General features: G+C 42.5%; 1 protein-coding gene across 1 annotated transcript in view; it reads right to left on the reverse strand.

Annotated features, from left to right (window-relative positions):
- Positions 1-1,529: 1,529 nt before the first annotated feature.
- LOC139275067 (coiled-coil domain-containing protein 81-like) overlaps positions 1,530-17,647 on the reverse strand; it is a 214,617-nt gene continuing 198,499 nt past the window's right edge. Inside the window, exons 13-15 of the mRNA XM_070892012.1 lie at positions 17,042-17,262; positions 10,721-10,846; positions 1,530-4,066 (exon numbers count right to left, since the gene is read on the reverse strand). Coding sequence (XP_070748113.1) covers positions 3,937-4,066; positions 10,721-10,846; positions 17,042-17,262 — 477 coding nt within the window. The 3' untranslated portion in view covers positions 1,530-3,936. The remainder of the gene's footprint in view (positions 4,067-10,720; positions 10,847-17,041; positions 17,263-17,647) is intronic.

Consider the following 17,647-nt stretch of genomic DNA (forward strand, 5'->3'; position numbering starts at 1 on the left):
TTATTACCCCATTGAAACTGACCGCTACATCAGGATTAATGCATGTGGACCCTAACGCGAAAATCCTGATGTTGCGGTTAGTCATTCATTGCTCCGACACTGGCTGCTCTGTGGCCCCATCGCCCCCTGCCCTCATTGCCGCCTATCAGTGTAATCAGGGAAATCAGTGAGACTGATGAAAATTTGGGCTTTTCCACAGTAATATTGCTGTTAAATATCCCATTAAAAGTTAGACCTTGTTGGGTTAGGTGTAACTGGGGTTTTGACAGTGTATTGACTGTTAAACAAATGTTATGGCCCTGAACTAATTTTAATTTTGTGCAGTTTCAAATGTCTTCATTATATTAAAAATTACAACCTTTAAGAAACTTATTAAAAAAAATTATATTTTTAAATAATTGTTCATCTTTATTTCAGGTTTACCTTTTCTCCATGCAAGAGCCCCAATCTTTGTTTTGCTCTCTGACATTTTTTAAAAGTCAGAATAAGAGGAGCTTCTTCACTTCCTGGTTCCCTGTTGTGAGAATTCTGCATTGCGATTGGTTGCTTAGACGGCTCTTGATGTCAAAGGAGCTCACACTATGGAATTCCCACTACATTGCATTGATCTCAACTGCATGTCCAAAAAGCCAAATTTCTGGTCACAGAGATCGCGAGATCTTTGTGGAAAGCTTTCTTTGGGGCCCGCTTTGCTTCACTGCTGATTGCAAATTACGGGCCTATGTTTACTTTTTCTGTAAATCTAAAGAGACAAGGTATTTACCCCAATACCTGCTACTGTTCAGTAGTCTTACCTTGCCAGATTTTTTTAAAGTGTGCAATCTTCTGCTTCTGTTCTCAGCTCTTTTCCCTACACCCTAACGCATTGTTTCAGCTTCTGTCAGTCCCTTACCACTTCATTGTCTTCAATATCCCTTCTCTCTACTGCCATCCATATGCATCTCTCCCTTCATGGCCATTCATTTTCCCTTCACTCCCTCTTTCATTGTTTCTCCTTGCCCCACAAAAATCCATCCCGACTCTCCGCAGCCCTCCCGCAGAATTTCCTCCCCCCTCTTTGACTTTCTTGCACCAGTGTGGCTCCGCAGTGTAGTCACCAGATTTCACATCTCCTCCAATCAGCGAGCTGCTTGCGCTTTTGGAGTGGTAATAAAGCCTGACCATAAAATTGGTTCAGGTCTCAGACCAGTTCTACCAGTCAGGTGGTGGGCTCGCTCAGTCCTCCCCCCCACCCCATAGATAGGGTCACATGAAAATCTACCCCCTGGGATTCGATACCAGGGCTGGGAAATTTAAAACCACTCCAAAATCCTTGCTGGTTCTGAGGCCAGTGTGGAAAATTGAATTTGTCTGTAAATTTCATACAAATTTATTCCTAACATCTACAGAAGCCATATTTTAATTTTGTTATTGGGAGTTTTATTGATTTTTCACAAACAAAACCAAAAACCAGACACAAAGTATTAAAAAACACCTGTAAAATATTACGTTGACAAATTAATTTCTGCCACACTAAAATAATACAACCATTATAATGTAGACATAAATAATGTAATATGCCTTTGCAGTACAGTTTATTATTTGGAAAGTAGAAGCCAAAATCTTATTACAATACACTGCTCTAGAAAACTCCTCCCCAGTATCTAATCTATATGATTTATATTAGTAAAACCTCCAGAGCAGCTATTTTTATCTTACATTTTGTGTTGTATTGCTTCCTACCATTTAAATTAGCTCCTTACCCATCACTTAATGGAAATAAAACAATCTGTAAAGAACATCATTCACTAAAATAACTTTTTCAACATGAACATGGGAAGGACAGGAGAGGATAAGTAATCTGAAAGCACCCCATGCTAAATGTATTCAACTGTTTTTAGTAATGAGAATCCAAAAGTACTGCTTCATTGTCATCTCCCAAAGCAATGGGCCAACTCTTGTTGCACATCATCATGTTGGCAGCCAACATGTTGTATTCCTTTTTTAATTGCAGGAGAGTGCTGAAAAAATTATTCTCTCCATGCCCTGCACAAAGTCACAGCTATAGCCCTGAACATTTCTAGATCCTCAGTAATGTGCAGTGTTTCATCCTCATTGGCTGTTTGTGGCATTTCTGGTGAGCTGCTGAACTGGACATGTAATTTTATCGAAGGACACAAATGGCAAATCAGGGATCATTATCTCTGGCCATTGGTGTCCTACAGAATATTTAAATCCCTATCTACAACAACAACTTGCATTTCTATAGCACCTTTAATGTAGTAAAACGTCCCAAAGATACTTCACAGGAGCGTTACCAAACAAAATTGGACAAGCCACTTAAGGAGATATTAGGACAGATGACAAAAAACTTGGTCAAAGAGGAAGCCAACCTAAAAGACAAGCAGTGACTAAATAATTTCAGTATAATACAAACAGAACTGCACATTGGCTGTTTCTATGCTATTTGCAGTACTATGGAGTACTCACATAGTACTGAAAATAGCATAGAAACACCCAATGTCATAAAAGATCATCTATGAAGTTGCTTATCTACTTCTGCTTTATAAGTATACCAAGCGTTTTAGTTATATTCAGTTCCTTGCCTTCCCTCATTCATATCCGAAATACATGAGACATAAAATGCTGAACACTGGTTAAAAAGTGAAAGGTCTAAGGAACACTGAGGTCTACTGTTAACTTTGATGTTTTACAAAACTTATGGCTACCAAGTGCTGTAGTCCTGTTTTGTTTGGCAAGCCAGAGAAATACCCACCTTTTGTCCCTGTACTCAGTACAATCCAAAGATGAAGATGACTTGTGCCAGGGTTAAATTCAAAAGCCATCCATCCCAATTATAATTGCTTCTAACTGCATGTTTTCAGAGGATTTTGGAATTTATCAGAAGAAAAAATGGATAGCTCCTTTCCCAACTACTCCTGGCCTCCGATAGCTGGCATATATCCCTGCAGAGTCATTTTCCCTTGCTTATCTTTGCCAGTATATAAAAATATGGCTCATTAAAAGGTTAACAAAAACAAGTGTTATATAAAAGCTGTTTAACTTTGCACATACGCAAACTGCAGATCGATGGCATCTATAAAGCAAGCAGATTTATTTTGTCACTTTCATGTATGTCATCCATAGTGCTTATACATAGTTAACCTGTATTTCTTTCTTTTTTTGAACCTGTTATTAAGTTGTATGTTTCAGCTGATCCACATGCAGTTTTTGGGGTAAGTAGAGCAAAAAAGACTAGGAAAGAAGCTAGTTATGGAATGCCAAGTGCTGGTCATGTTTTTAGTGTACAGAAAAGTAGGCATCGGATGCATGCACCCACATCCACCCATTTAATAATTGAGCCAAACTGGGTCAAGGTTTCTGCCCAAAGTCCGAGTTAGATCATAGCCAACTTTGAGTCCAAGTAAAGCTCCTAAATTTGGAGAATTCATTATTTCAATATAGAGATTGGATTTGTCAAAATTAGCATGAAGATTCATTTGAATGCTAATTAGCCCAAATAGCATCCATTCAGATTTCAATGGTTCAAATATGTGCAGCTCCAAGTTTTTTCAGCATGAATTGAATGCTTCCAGAAGATAGAAACTGCCCTATTAAAAGTTGAAGAAATCCAAATCCTTACTTCATACCCAAAGATCCCAAAGCTGAATCTTTTTAGGTCTGGTTTGCCTCAATCTGCTCAAGGGTTCAAATGATTGCAGAAGTTGCCTGTGTTGCAATTTGGATTTATTATGAAATGGTGGAAAAGCTACTTGTTGAGACAAAAGTGATTAACAGTGCAACATATACTCTCTTGCAGATAATAGCTCTACTGTAAACAAAGAAAAATGTGCTGAACCAGTTTACATTATTAATTCAATTGCTAAGAAATGTAGTAATTTTCAATATTTTTGATGGGATTTGACTGTCCATAGTTTTTAGGAGTAGGTTAATTGATTATTGTGGTACAGTTGTGAAGAATGAATTGCTCCAAATATTTGGCTCCCCACAGTTTGATAAACGTCGTTTACACTGAAAGCAACGGCGGTATTTATTACATTGATCAAGTAGAAAAAGACCTCCAGTCCTGTAAAGTAAATTAAAAATAGTTAGCATGGCTTTGGCTTAATAAACAATTACTAGGTTTTTAAAATGCAGAAGACCCTCAAGTCAACCATCCCTCCACTCACTCAATCACTTTTTTTTTAAAACCCATTTTAAAATTGTATACAATCCTGTCCTAATTTTATCAATCCATCAATATACAAGAAGTTAACAACTAATTTTTAATCCCTCTAAATTGACTGCCTATTAGGAAAATACATATTTTAAGTTGAAATTTAAGGGAATATTTTGAAGTGCGAGTGAAACTGGATGATAGCTCCCCACAAAAGGGTAGGAATGATTTACTGCATGTTCCCTATCTTCTCCAAGCCCTATTGCTGGGCGGTCTGAGAGCCCGTCACGGGAGGCCCTTTTAATACGTAAATTGGGGTCCTATGATATGCATAGGACTCTGGTTGCAATTTTAGAATAGTACTAGGCAGAGTGTGCACCATGCTCCGCTGGTCAGCTGCCCAAACACCACTTGTGAGGGGGCACAGAATTTATCCTGAAGATAACCAAGCAGCAATGTTACAGCTAGAGCTGATCCTCCTTGTACACGGCAGCTGCTCCGAGCGGGCCAGTGAAGTATAAGAAATATATTTTTCAGAAGTTGGAAAGATATTTTTGAACCTTCTATACATTTCTTATTCTCCAATTGCACACTCATATCAGCTTTATTAGCCATTACCGTAGCAGACTGAAAGCACAAGTGGATTGTACCAACTAATTTGACTAGGGTTTGCAAACTAGATGCCAATTCTGATCCAGAATTTTAGGACACAATCTCACAAATCCCAGGTTAGGAATCAGGATTGCTATTTAACATTTCTTTCATACTCTTGTCAGGACTTCTATCTCTCACCATCTCTTCCTTTAATGTTTACAAGCTTTTTGTTTGATTAGCCACATTTCCCCATAGTATTGAGCAAGTCCAATCTGGTAGATTTAAACCAGTTGCTCTAATAAGCTTCCCTCTTACTGTGTAGAGTGCAGGTATGGCTACAACTTATACTCACCAGCAGTTATCATGTAGGGTGTTTGTTTTACACTCTACCTTGATTCGTAGACCTCGGGAATTACAGAAAAAAGGACTACACGTGATGCAAAGTTTAGGCTTAACCCAGTGTCAGTTTTATTATGCAAAAACTAACTAAAAACTACAGAACTAGACTTCTGAGAGAATTGACTGAAGACATACAATCACCCGTCCAGTTCATAGCTGTAATCGTAGATTGTAGGTTCGTGGTCATTGGTTCCATGACCAATTGTTCCCCCTTCTGGTCATTCTCTTCAGTTCTGTTTGTTATGTTCAGAATAACTCCACAAGACTGTGTTGTAAGCTCAAACCATTGTGACCTTGGTCTCTTTAATGTAACTCCAAAGTGAGGAAGCAGCATGGTGGCTTGCCTTTTATACCTGCTTGCCCAGGATGCACATGTGTGCCCCCTGTGGCAAGTCTTATACACTGGTGAGGTCTGCATACACAACACTGTTCCTTCCCATTTGCTTCCGTACTTCGCTTCTGAACTGCTTTTCGCTCATATACCTATATCCATTTTGTGAATAGTAACCCCGCTGAGCTGCGGTTTCCGATAATGTGTTTGAATCGATACGTTGCTTGTGGTGATCCATTTGGCTGACTGTGATGATGGACCTGCATGTCCCCAATTTGCACATGGAGTCTACAGGGCAAAAGATAACTCCTTATCTTAAGTACTGCGTTCTACAAAAATGTACACTTTGTGGGATCCCTTTGTTATTTTGGTTCCTTGTAGACTTGGAGTCTCCAGAGAGAATTGTTTTTCCACCTCCGGCCAATCAGTTCAGGGGATCTTCTGTGGGTTTATATCAAATGTATCAAACCCATTGTTTCTATGCATAAAACCTGTCTGGTTCTCAGCTGCAGAGATTGTCCTTAATTGGTAATGAGTCACCACCTACCCCAGGCTGGCGCCCTTTTTCTCCTTTTGTCCAGTCAATTTTTTGTTTGTGGCCTCTTTCTGTGCCTTTGGAAAAGTGTGTAACCTTACAATCAGGCTTTTAAATTCTGCCTCTACCTATCTGTTCCCCAACTGGTGGTTCTCTAAGAATACGTTTATATTGATCCCAATCACTTGTTCATCTGTGCCTATCTCCACACTCAATCCTGCAATATCTCTCCAATTCTATCTTTTCCCCTTTTCTCTCTCATTCATGTTTCTCTCTTTCTCTCACAGCTGCTATTCTTTTCTATTGTTGTTCCTTTACTAACTCATCTGTGTTTCTCTTCTTCTGTGTCCATATTTGATTTTAGCTCCATTATCCAATCACTATTGCCAGCGCAGACAGAGCTAGTACTAGTGATTAGGTAAATTTTGTCCTTATTATAACGGCCCAGATTTTGCAATAAAAATAATGATGAGGCTATCAGCGGGCAGGCGACGTCTGTAGCATGTTCTCAGCCTGCTGCTTGCTCCATCCCGCTCTGTACAAGTGATTTTACAGTGATTGGCTCAGCCCGCCCAGTGAGGTTCCCGGCCAATTAAAAGGAAGCAGATTTGATGATGTGTCATTAGCTGGTTTCCATGAAGGGACCATGTCCACATTGACTTTGACAGTTGTGCCATCAGTGTTCTACAACATTGAGCTGCTGCAAATACTGACAAACTGCACAGAGGTGCACGGCTGCACCCAAGCTCTCCCATGACTCCCTCCAATGGGCGGAAGAGAACTCCCCAGGACACCAACGCAGCCTGGTTGCACATTGCACAGGAGGGCACAAGCAGAGATGTCATCAGGAGAACCTGGCTGCAGTGGTGCAAACCTTTCAATGATCTCAGTGGATCACGAAATGTTACTGCAAAGCCACACTCAACCTGTTGTGTCATTCATCATATCTCCATCACTCAGCCTTCCCGACCCTACTGCTACAATCCTTACTCACACCAACTTACCTTGCATCTCCACCCATCGCTCTCTCTCTATCTATTTTACCAGTTCCCCATCACACTTGCCACCCCCCATACTCACAACAGGCACTTGGGTGTTTTCTGTTAATGTGTTGTCAAACATTGAAATCTTTATTTTCAACACTTAGCACTCTTGGACAGATTTGTGTGCACCTTTGCAAGTGGCTTAGTGAGTTGCTGTGAATGGTGAGACATAAGGGTACTCCCCACAATGGTGATGAGTGTGAAAGGAATGGTTTGTGCATTGTATGGATGCTTTATGGTGTTGGTGTGGGATGGTGCCAACCTGCCGCATCATGTGACAGCCAAGGTATATAGCATCAAGTGAAGTAAATGTGGCCATGGTGAGACCATCCCTGGCATCTCGGGCAGCAATGAGGTCAGGTGCTTGTCGCCCTGTGTCCTGTGCAGCATCAGTTGATTGCGGAGAAGGTTGGTGTTGTTGTTGGTGATGCTGGTGTTGGGGCTGATTGTGGTGGAATTCTGAGGACCAAGGTGAGATTTTTTCAAGGGCACCGATGCTGAGGTTAAGATGACCGAAGCGATCTGCTCCAATGAGATGACACTGGATAGAGAGTTTGCTCCAAACACTGCTAGCTGCATAAAGGTCAATCTCTCTTCCAAATGCAGTAAGCAAACGCTTCGAACCTTAGAAAGTGAATACCTATGAAATGGGAGCTTTTATAGACCATTTGCAGCTGTCAAGTTAAGAAATCATCCGATGCTAACACAACACCCGACCTTCTTACCTGACGTGACCCCCAAGCAGCAGGGAAGCCATTGGCGAGCTCTAAAAAATCTAAAGGTGAGCTTAAAATGGTGTTTAATTGCTTTTTAACAACCTCTTAATAATCGAAATTGCCTCCCCCGCCGCTTGGTGTCGGGTCTGTTCAGCGCTGACAGACCCAACACTTGGGAGACTAGCGTGGAGGCGAGTTGACTGCGGACTCCTGACCCGCTGCCAATCATTTAAATTTTGACAGCTGACCTGCTTCCGATCCCTCCCTCTCAGTGCTGGTAAAATTCCGGCCATTAACTCTGTTTCTCTCTCCACAGATGCTACCTGACATGCTGACTATTTCCATCATTTTCTGTTTTTATTTCTTTCCTTTCCTTTATGTTGCTTTCTGTACATGATTTGGCATTGAATTAAATATTCTAACTTACACTTCTTGGTTCAGACTCTGCGCGCCTCATTAATAATTCTTCAATTTGATTGGTTAAGGAGATACACAGTTGCTTGCCCTATTCACACAGTCCCAGATCCCCTGTAGAGGGCATTGTGCCAAAATAGCATTTTAATCACACCAAGTTCCCATTCAAAGCTCCATTGGATCTCTGTTGGCAGGTGCAAGTAACGGCTCGTGCCGTTCGTTCGACACTGACTGTAAAATTTGAGCCATTCCACAATCATTGGATACAAGATTACAAATACTAAACTAGTCTTTGACTAGTCCCCTAGGTGGTCAACTTAGTGGGGTTCTACCGGACATTGTGGGCCAAAACCCAGAGCATTATTGCCCTGAACTGCTCACTGGGTGTCTGCACCGCTAACCTTGCCAGAGTACGTATGGTCAGGGGAAGGTTCCCTCATTTAAATATGGCTGACGAATACCCACATCACTAGGGATGCATTGCAGGTGCCTGTTCGATGGGAAGACTGCATGCTTTGGGTGTGTGTGTGGGAGGGTTAGGGCTCTCCCACTTCCCCCTCCCCTCAGAAACCTCCCAAATTGTAAGTCAAGAAAATTCAGCAGCATATACATGTTTTCGGGGGTCCAAGCTACACCCTCGGCCTAGAGCTGATATGTCTCTTTTCACTGGATACCTCAGCCTCTGCTGTTCCACTAGGCCAGAGATGAGGACACTCCTGGCCACATCTCTCAAACAAGGCTCTGCAGAATCTAGCAAAAGTGACCAGGCCCTTCTATAGCTCTCCTGTCGGACTTATGTGGATGTACGCTGGAAAAGCTACAGATTTTGGGTCCCTTGTATATAATATCATGCCCTTTTAATTGGAATTTAAAGCTTAGATTAATAAAGAATCATCATTTCTTCGTGTCAAGATCATGGCATTTCCAATGACTAATCAAAGCCACAAATAAATACTTAAATCTGAATGTGCAGAGCAGATCTGACATTTTCAGAAAAATGTGAGAGCTGTACAACTCATAAGCATTGCTGATTCGGTTGAATTGCATTGTCTTTCATACATATTAAAGAACTTTTAAAACTTGTAGGATATTCTGCTTACTCTTTTTGGATGCGCCGGTTTTGGTAGAAGCTTTAAGCACCTCTTTAAATGAAACACCACCATATTGATTCTATACCATGTTTGACAAATTTGCTGGAATTCTTTAAGGATGTAACGAACAGGGTGGATAAAGGGATAAAGGGGAACCAGTGGATGTGGTGTATTTGGACTTCCAGAAGGCATTTGACAAGGTGCCACATAAAAGGTTACTGCACAAGATAAAAGTTCACAGGGTTGGGGGTAATATATTAGCATGGATAGAGGATTGGCTAACGAACAGAAAATAGAGAGTTGGGATAAATGGTTCATTCTCGGGTTGGCAATCAATATATAGTGGGGTGCCACAGATCAGTACTGGGACTATTTACAATCTATATTAACGACTATTTACAATCTATATTAATGACTTGGATGAAGGGACCGAGTGTAACGTTGCCAAGTTTGCAGACGATACAAAGATGGGAGGAAAAGCAATGTGTGAGGAGGACGCAAAAAATCTGCAAAAGGACATAGACAGGCTAAGTGAGTGGGCAAAAATTTGGCAGATGGAGTATAATGTTGGAAAGTGTGAGGTCATGCACTTTGGCAGAAAAAAATCAAAGAGCAAGTTATTATTTAAATGGAGAAACATTACAAAGTGCTGCGGTACAGCGGGATCTGGGGGTACTTGTGCATGAAGCACAAAAGGTTAGTATGCAGGTACAGCAAGTGATTAAGTAGGCCAATGGAAGCTTGGCCTTTGTTGAAAAAGGGATGGAGTATAAAAGCAGGGAAGTCTTGCTACAGTAATACAGGGTATTGGTGAGGCCACACCTGGAATACTGCGTGCAGTTTTGGTTTCCATATTTACGAAAGGATATACTTGCTTTGGAGGCAGTTCAGAGAAGGTTCACTAGGTTGATTCCGGAGATGAGGGGGTTGACTTATGAGGAAAGGTTGAGAAGGTTGGGCCTCTACTCATTGGAATTCAGAAGAATGAGAGGTGATCTTATCGAAACGTATAAGATTATGAGGGGGCTTGACAAGGTGGATGCAGAGAGGATGTTTCCAATGATGGGGGAGACTAGTACGAGAGGGGTCTTAGAATAAGGGGTCGCCCATTTTAAACTGAGATGAGGAGAAATTTCTTCTCTGAAAGGGTTGTAAATCTGTGGAATTCACTGCCTCAGAGAGCTGTGGAAGCTGGGACATTGAATAAATTTAAGATAGAAAAAGACAGTTTCTTAAATGATAAGGCAATAAAGGGTTATGGGGAGCGGACAGGGAAGTGGACCTGAATCCATGATTGGATCAGCCATGATCGTATAAAATGGCGGAGCAGGATCAAGGGGCCGTATGGCCTATTCCTGCTCCTATTTCTTATGTTCTTATGAGCACAGATCAGGTTGCTTTAAAGTATTATTTGTTGATTGTAATAGTGTCATCATCTTACTTTGTATAATGGTTTTCTTCATAATCTTTCAGTCGTTTCATAGTTGCATTCTCATCCCATGCTTCCACTAAAGCTTTATGCATTTTTTGTAAATTTTCAGAGCGTTTTTTATGTTCATCTATTAAGCTGTGGAAAATATTTAAATAACATTAGTAACATAGCTGCTGATAAATGCCCTCCTACTGTAGATATATCATATTTACCAAACCTTTCAGTCCAAGTGAATCCGAAGATAAAATAAGTAATAAATTTTCATTTGTTCAGATAGTGAACAGTTAATCTGTTTTTTAGTGATGTTGGTTGAGGCTTAAATATGTTTACTACATTACAACAGTGACTTCACTTCCAAAGTACTTCATTGTTTGTAAAGTACTTTGGAAAGTCCTGAGGTCGTCAAAGGCGCTATATAAATGCAAGTCTTTTCTTTCTTATGTTCAGATGTATGAGACATTTATACTTAAGTCAGATTAATGAAACTTGCTAGTGAATACATAGGGGTTGAAATTCACTTTAAAGCGCTGCCCGTTAGCACCGGTGCTAGGTGGCTAATGGGCGGCAAAGGCCTACCTTCGACGGTAAGCGTCGTCGATGCCTCGTCCTAAATTCAGTTGGCTCTTTGGCAGAGGCGCCAAGAGGCATTGCTGCGCCGGATAACACCACCCGCGTCGTGACGTTATCCAGCGTTAAACACCTCCTTGACACCTGTGTCGCAATTTTTGCTTTGTACGGCTGCCGTATCAGGAGGCGGCCATACAGCCAGGAAAAAGTGGTCGTAAATGAGCGAATCTTGGCCGGAATCGCCCAGAAAGAAAGGTAAGTTTTTGTCTTTATTTATTTCTACATGTTTTCATTAGTTTTAAGATTGGGGAAGTGTGTGTGTGGAACGGAGAAGTTTTAGTTCCTTTTTATTTCTTCCCGTTTTTTTCTAACATGGCGGCAGCCTCCCATCGGGAAATTCAGTAGGCCTCTTGAGCTGCCATCCGAGGATGATGTGCAACGCCACTTTTTAGCGCTGCTCTCTCATCTATGGAAATTGGAATTCTGTGAAAACTGAATTGAGGACTTTGAGACTGCGCCTAATGTCCGAAACTAAGATCAGCACTCAGGCAGTGATACCACCTCAAAAACGGCCATAACGAATTTCAACCCCATAGAATTGGACACCTGGCAGTTTTAAAATTTGGTGTATGTTGTATTGTCTCTCACAGAACTTGTCAGAATTAGGGAAGGCAGCATTAGTACACTGGCTAAATTGTCACCTCTCTATCAAAATTTCTATTATTCTATAAATCTCAAAAAAACAACCCATGACCCCTCCGTCTTCCAAACTACTGCCCCATCACCAACCTCTCTTTCCTCTCCAGAGTCCTTGAACGTGTTGTCACCTCCTAAATCCTTGCCCATCTTTCCCGCAACTCCGTGTTTGAATCCCTCCAATCAGGTTTCCGCCCCATCATAGTACCGAAAACAGTTTCATCAAAGTCACAAATAACATCCTTTGTGACTGTGACAAAGGTAAACTATTCCTCCTCATCCTTCTTGACTTGTCTGCAGCCCTTGACACAGTTGGCCACTCCATCCTCCTCCAATGCCTCTCTACTGTCATCCAGCTGGGTGGGACTGCACTCGCCTGATTCCATTCTTATCTGTCTAATTGCAGCCAGAGAATCATATGCAATGAATTCTCTGCCCACTCCCACATCATTGCCGTTGGTTTCCCCCAAGGATCTCTCCTTGACCCCCTCCTCTTTCTCCTCTACATGCTGCTCTTTGGCCACATCAACCAAAAATACTGTGTCAGACACCCAGCTCTACCTCACCATCACTTCTCTCGACCCCTCCACGGTCTCTAAATTGTCAGAGTGCTTGCCCGACATTCAATTCTGGTTGAGCAAAAATGTTCTCCAATTAAATATTGGAAGACCGAAGCCGCAAACTCCCTTCCCTAGCCACTGACCCCATCCCTCTCCCTAACATCTGTCTGAGGCTGAACCACACTGCTCGCAACCTTGGTGTCATATCTGACCCTGAAATTAGCTTTTGACCACATATCCGTGGCATAACTAAGACCGTCTACTTCCACCTCCGTAACATCGCCCGTCTCCGCCTTTGCCTCAGTTCATGCACTGCTGAAAACCTCATCCATGCCTTTATTACCTCTAGACTTGACTATTCCAACGCACTCCTGGCTGGCCTCCCACGTTCTACCTTACGTAAACTTGAGGTCATCCAAAACTCTGATGCCCGTGATACTCTAACTCACACCAAGTCCCATTCACCCATCACCCCTGTGCTCACTGACCTACATTGGCTCCCAGTTAAGCAACGAAGCAGTGTCTCAATTTCAAAATTCTCATCCTTGTTTTCAAATTCCTCCATGGCCTTGCCCCTCCCTATGTCTGTAATCTCCTCTAGGCCACCCCCCCCCCCACCGCTCGAGATATTTGCGCTCCTCTAATTCTGTCCTCTTGAGCATCCCTGATTATAGTCGCTGAACCATTGGTGGCCCGTGTCTTCTGTTGCCTAGGCCCTAAGCTCTGGAATTCCCTCCCTCTCCGCCTCTCTAACTCTCTTTCCTCCTTTAAAATGCTCCCTAAAACCTCCCTCTTTGACCAAGCTTTTGGTCATCTGCCCTAATTTCTCCTTATGTGGCTTGGTGTCAAACTTCTTATCTTCTTCCTGTGAAGTGCCTTGGGTGCATTACCATGTTAAAGGCGCAATATAAATACAAGTTGTTCTATCAATTCACAATCCCCCCAGTTGTAAGTATTAATTAAGCAGAGCTATACAGAGGAACTTTGGAAAAAGAAAGACTTGCATTTACATAGTGCCTTTCATGACCTCAGGATGTCACAAATTGCTTTACAGCCAATAAAGTAGTTTGAAAATGTAATCACTGTTATAATGTAGGAAATGTCAATTTGCGCACACCAAGGTCCCACAAATAGCAATGTGATAATGACCAGGACACCAGCTCTTATTTGAAATGGTGTCATGGGATCTTTTACGTCCACCTGAGGGGCCTCAGCTTAATGTCTCATCTGAAAGACAGCACCTCTGACAGTGCTGCACTCCCTCCGCACTGCATGGGGAGTGTCAGCCTGGATTAACTGTTCAAGTCTCTAGAGTGGGACTTGAACCCATGACTTTCTGACTCAGAGGCAAGAGTGCTGCAATCTGAGCCACAACTGGGAAATAACCTCTCTAAATGAACAGTGAACTTACTATTTCCAACTTCAGATTTCAAGTGATTCATTGTAGTATCCCATGACCTCTATATTCCCAAGTACAGTTCCCCATTATATTTAAAGCCTTGTTCTCTAGCCACTCAACTACAACATTTGCAAGTTTAAATATTTTTAACAATTTTACTTGCTGGCAATCCAAGTAACCAGCTAAAAGTGTTAGTACCCAAAATTAAATATTTGACACAAAATCTCGCAAAATCTACGCTAGAATCATTAATGCTACAATTAGCTGATGGTACCACTCTCACCTTTGATTCAAGTTGTGTATGCAGGCTTGAGCACAAAATCTTGTACTGAAGGAATGTTGCATTGTCAACAGTACCAGCCTTCAGATGAGACATTAAAACATATCCATCCATCCCTGTTTTGCTGGTTCAAATGGACTGTTACAAACTCAGGTCTGCTCATCATCATCATAGGCAGTCCCTTAGAATCGAGGAAGACTTGCTTCCACTCTTAAACTGAGTCGTTAGGTGGCTGAACAGTCCAATACGAGAGCCACAGTCCCTGTAACAGGGTAAGGGTGGGTGGGTCTGGCTTGCCGCACGTTCTTTCCGCTGCCTGCGCTTGATTTCTGCATGCTCTCGGCGATGAGATGCGAGGTGCTCAGCGCCCTCTCGGATGCACTACCTTCACTTAGGGCGGTCTTTGGCCAGGGACTCCCAGGTGTCGATGGGGATGTTGCACTTTATCAGGGAGGCTTTGAGGGTGTCCTTGTAATGTTTCCTCTGCCCACCTTTGGCTCATTTGCGGTGAAGGAGTTCCGAGTAGAGCGCTTGCTTTGGGAGTTTCGTGTCTGGCACGCGGACAATTTGGCCTGCCCAGCGGAGCTGATCAAGTGTGGTCAGTGCTTCAAATGCTGGGGATGTTGGCCTGGTTGAGGACGCTAATGTTGGTGCATCTGTCCTCCCAGGGGATTTGTAGGATCTTGCGGAGACATCGTTGGTGGTATTTCTCCAACGACTTGAGGTGTCTACTATACATGGTCCATGTCTCTGAGCCATACAGGAGGGCGGGTATTACTGCAACCCTGTAGACCATGAGCTTGGTGGCGGATTTGGGGCTTGGTCTTCGAACACTCTTTTCCTCAGGCAGCCGAAGGCTGCAACTGGCGCACTGGAGGCGGCGTTGAATCTCGTCATCAATGTCTGCTCTTGTTGATAAGAGGCTCCCGAGGTATGGGAAATGATCCATGTTGTCCAGGGCCGCGCCATGGATCTTGATGACTGGGGGGCAGTGCTGTGCGGCGAGGACAGACTGGTGGAGGACCTTTGTCTTACGGATGTTTAGCCTAAGGCCCATGCTTTCGTACGCCTCAGTAAATATGTTGACTATGTCCTGGAGTTCAGCCTCTATGTGCGCAGACTCGGGTGTCGTCTGCGTACTGTAGCTCGACGACAGAGGTTGGGGTGGTCTTGGACCTGGCCTGGAGATGGCGAAGGTTGAACAGGTTCCCACTGGTTCTATAGTTTAGTTCCACTCCAGCGGGGAGCTTGTTGACTGTGAGGTGGAGCATGGCAACAAGGAAGATTGAGAAGAGGTCCAGATGTGGATTGGGTCTGTGATGGATCCGTTGGTAAGGATCACGGCCTACATGTCGTTGTGGAGCAGGCGGAGGATATTGACGAACTTTTGGGAGCATCCGAAACGTCTGCTATAGATACATTCTCTGGCTGAGTGATGTCAGTCACACTCTTAAGTGGTCAGAGCATCTTACTTTTGAGAGAGTTAACTCCCACTACGCTATACCCTGTACCTACTTGTACGATAACACATCCCAGAAAGGCAACAATAGCATTCATCTGTGATCTGGACTGAATATTCATATCTTTTGCACAAATGCTTCTTCAATCTATCTGAAGGCGGTCCGAGCAAATGTGGTGGGATGAGGTTGGATAGGAATTGTTAAATTGCTTTATTTTACATCAAATGAACATACAGAGTAACAGTTATATTCAGATACCTTTACTTCAACCAGTACAATGCATGCTCACATAAAAATAATGAATATTATATGTTACCCATACCAGTCCATCATCTTACTTGACAATTTTCCAACTCCTCTCTTCTCCATGCCGTCCTTCTTGTAGACTTTTACTGCCTGACTGACTCAAATTTTTGTTTCAAACAAAAACTGACTGCTTGAAGGTAATTTAAACTTTGGGTGATAGTGTAAACCGTGCAACATCGGCATAACCATCCATTAAACCACTCTCCCAATTTTTGTTTCCATTTGTCAAATGAACCTAAAGAAATTTTAAGCCCTGTCTCTCCTTTTCTTTCCTGAAGATGATGACTCATGCTTAGGACTTAAGTGTCTCATGCAAATGGCCAGTGTTCATCTGTAATCCTAGGCAGTAACAGTTTGCTGGGCTATTTCCTAGTTGAGCATCATCCTGTCCTTGTAGTTACTAGATAAGACACTGGCCAGTGACCTTACTGATTTTCCTCTTCCCTAGTCTGCTGCCAGTGAAGCCAGTTGAACTTACCTTCTGCCTCGGGATCCATGGAGACTTCCATTGCTGGGCCTCGACACGTAGACATGTGTAGAGGTCCACGTCTCCCAGGGGCGCGTGCGATTCGCAAGCGCCCCTCAGATCACAAAAAAAATGCAAATATGATAATGTTCCAATAAAGATGCTTACCTCATACCCATTACTAGGCAATCAAAGTTCCCAGGTATATCTCTCATGAGCACCATGTCAGTCAGTGTTCATCCACGATACTAAACCGGACATAATTCTATGGGGGAAGAGAAGAGGACTCCTCTTCCTCCACCTCCCCACATAAAAATAACATACACCTTCAGTCAGTCGATCAGCATAGAAAAGCACTGCAACAATAGATGGGAAAAATTTCCAGTTTACCCACACTCCCAGCTTAAGGAGCATGTTTGAATCCAGTAGCTCATTTGATAAAGTAAAATGCAAACCCCTCACCAGAAGAATAGTTGAACTCAATATTCCCAACTTTGTTAATTTGCCACTGTTCATGCAGAAGTAAACACACATACTTATCTATTAATGACAAGCCCAAACAGAAGATCAAAGCTAAAAAGTAAGTCTTAACTTACCTGCTCCTGTTTCTTTCCAGCATATCTGACTCTATTTTCTGTTCATACAGTTGATTCAGAATGGCATTCCTCTTACGATCAGTTGCAGCCTTCAGCTGCTCTTTATAAAGGTTATGAGCAATTTGCTTTTGTTCTTCTGACCTTACACACTCAGTGTTACCGAAGATTGGCACAGAGGAATCAGGCACAAATGCTGGCAACTGACGTGATTTCTCTTTTGTCTACAACAACAACAACAACAACAACTTGTATTTATATAGCACCTTTAACGTAGTGAAACGTCCCAAGGCGCTTCACAGGAGTGTTATGAGATAAAAAATTTGACACCGAGCCAAATAAGAAGAAATTCGCGCAGGTGACCAAAAGCTTGGTCAAAGAGATAGGTTTTAAGGAGCGTCTTGAAGGAAGAAAGAGAGGCAGAGAGGTTTAGGCAGGGAGTTCCAGAGCTTAAGGCCCAGGCAACAGAAGGCACGGCCACCAATAGTTGAGCGATTATAATCAGGGATATAGATGTAGGGTCTAGTTGTAGAGGGCTAATGATTACATATGTGGACATTTGCTTTTTGTCACATTAACTGATATTTTAACTGCAGCCAAATACGCAGT

This window comes from Pristiophorus japonicus, chromosome 10, assembly GCF_044704955.1.
Source record: "Pristiophorus japonicus isolate sPriJap1 chromosome 10, sPriJap1.hap1, whole genome shotgun sequence".
NCBI lineage: Eukaryota > Metazoa > Chordata > Chondrichthyes > Pristiophoridae > Pristiophorus > Pristiophorus japonicus.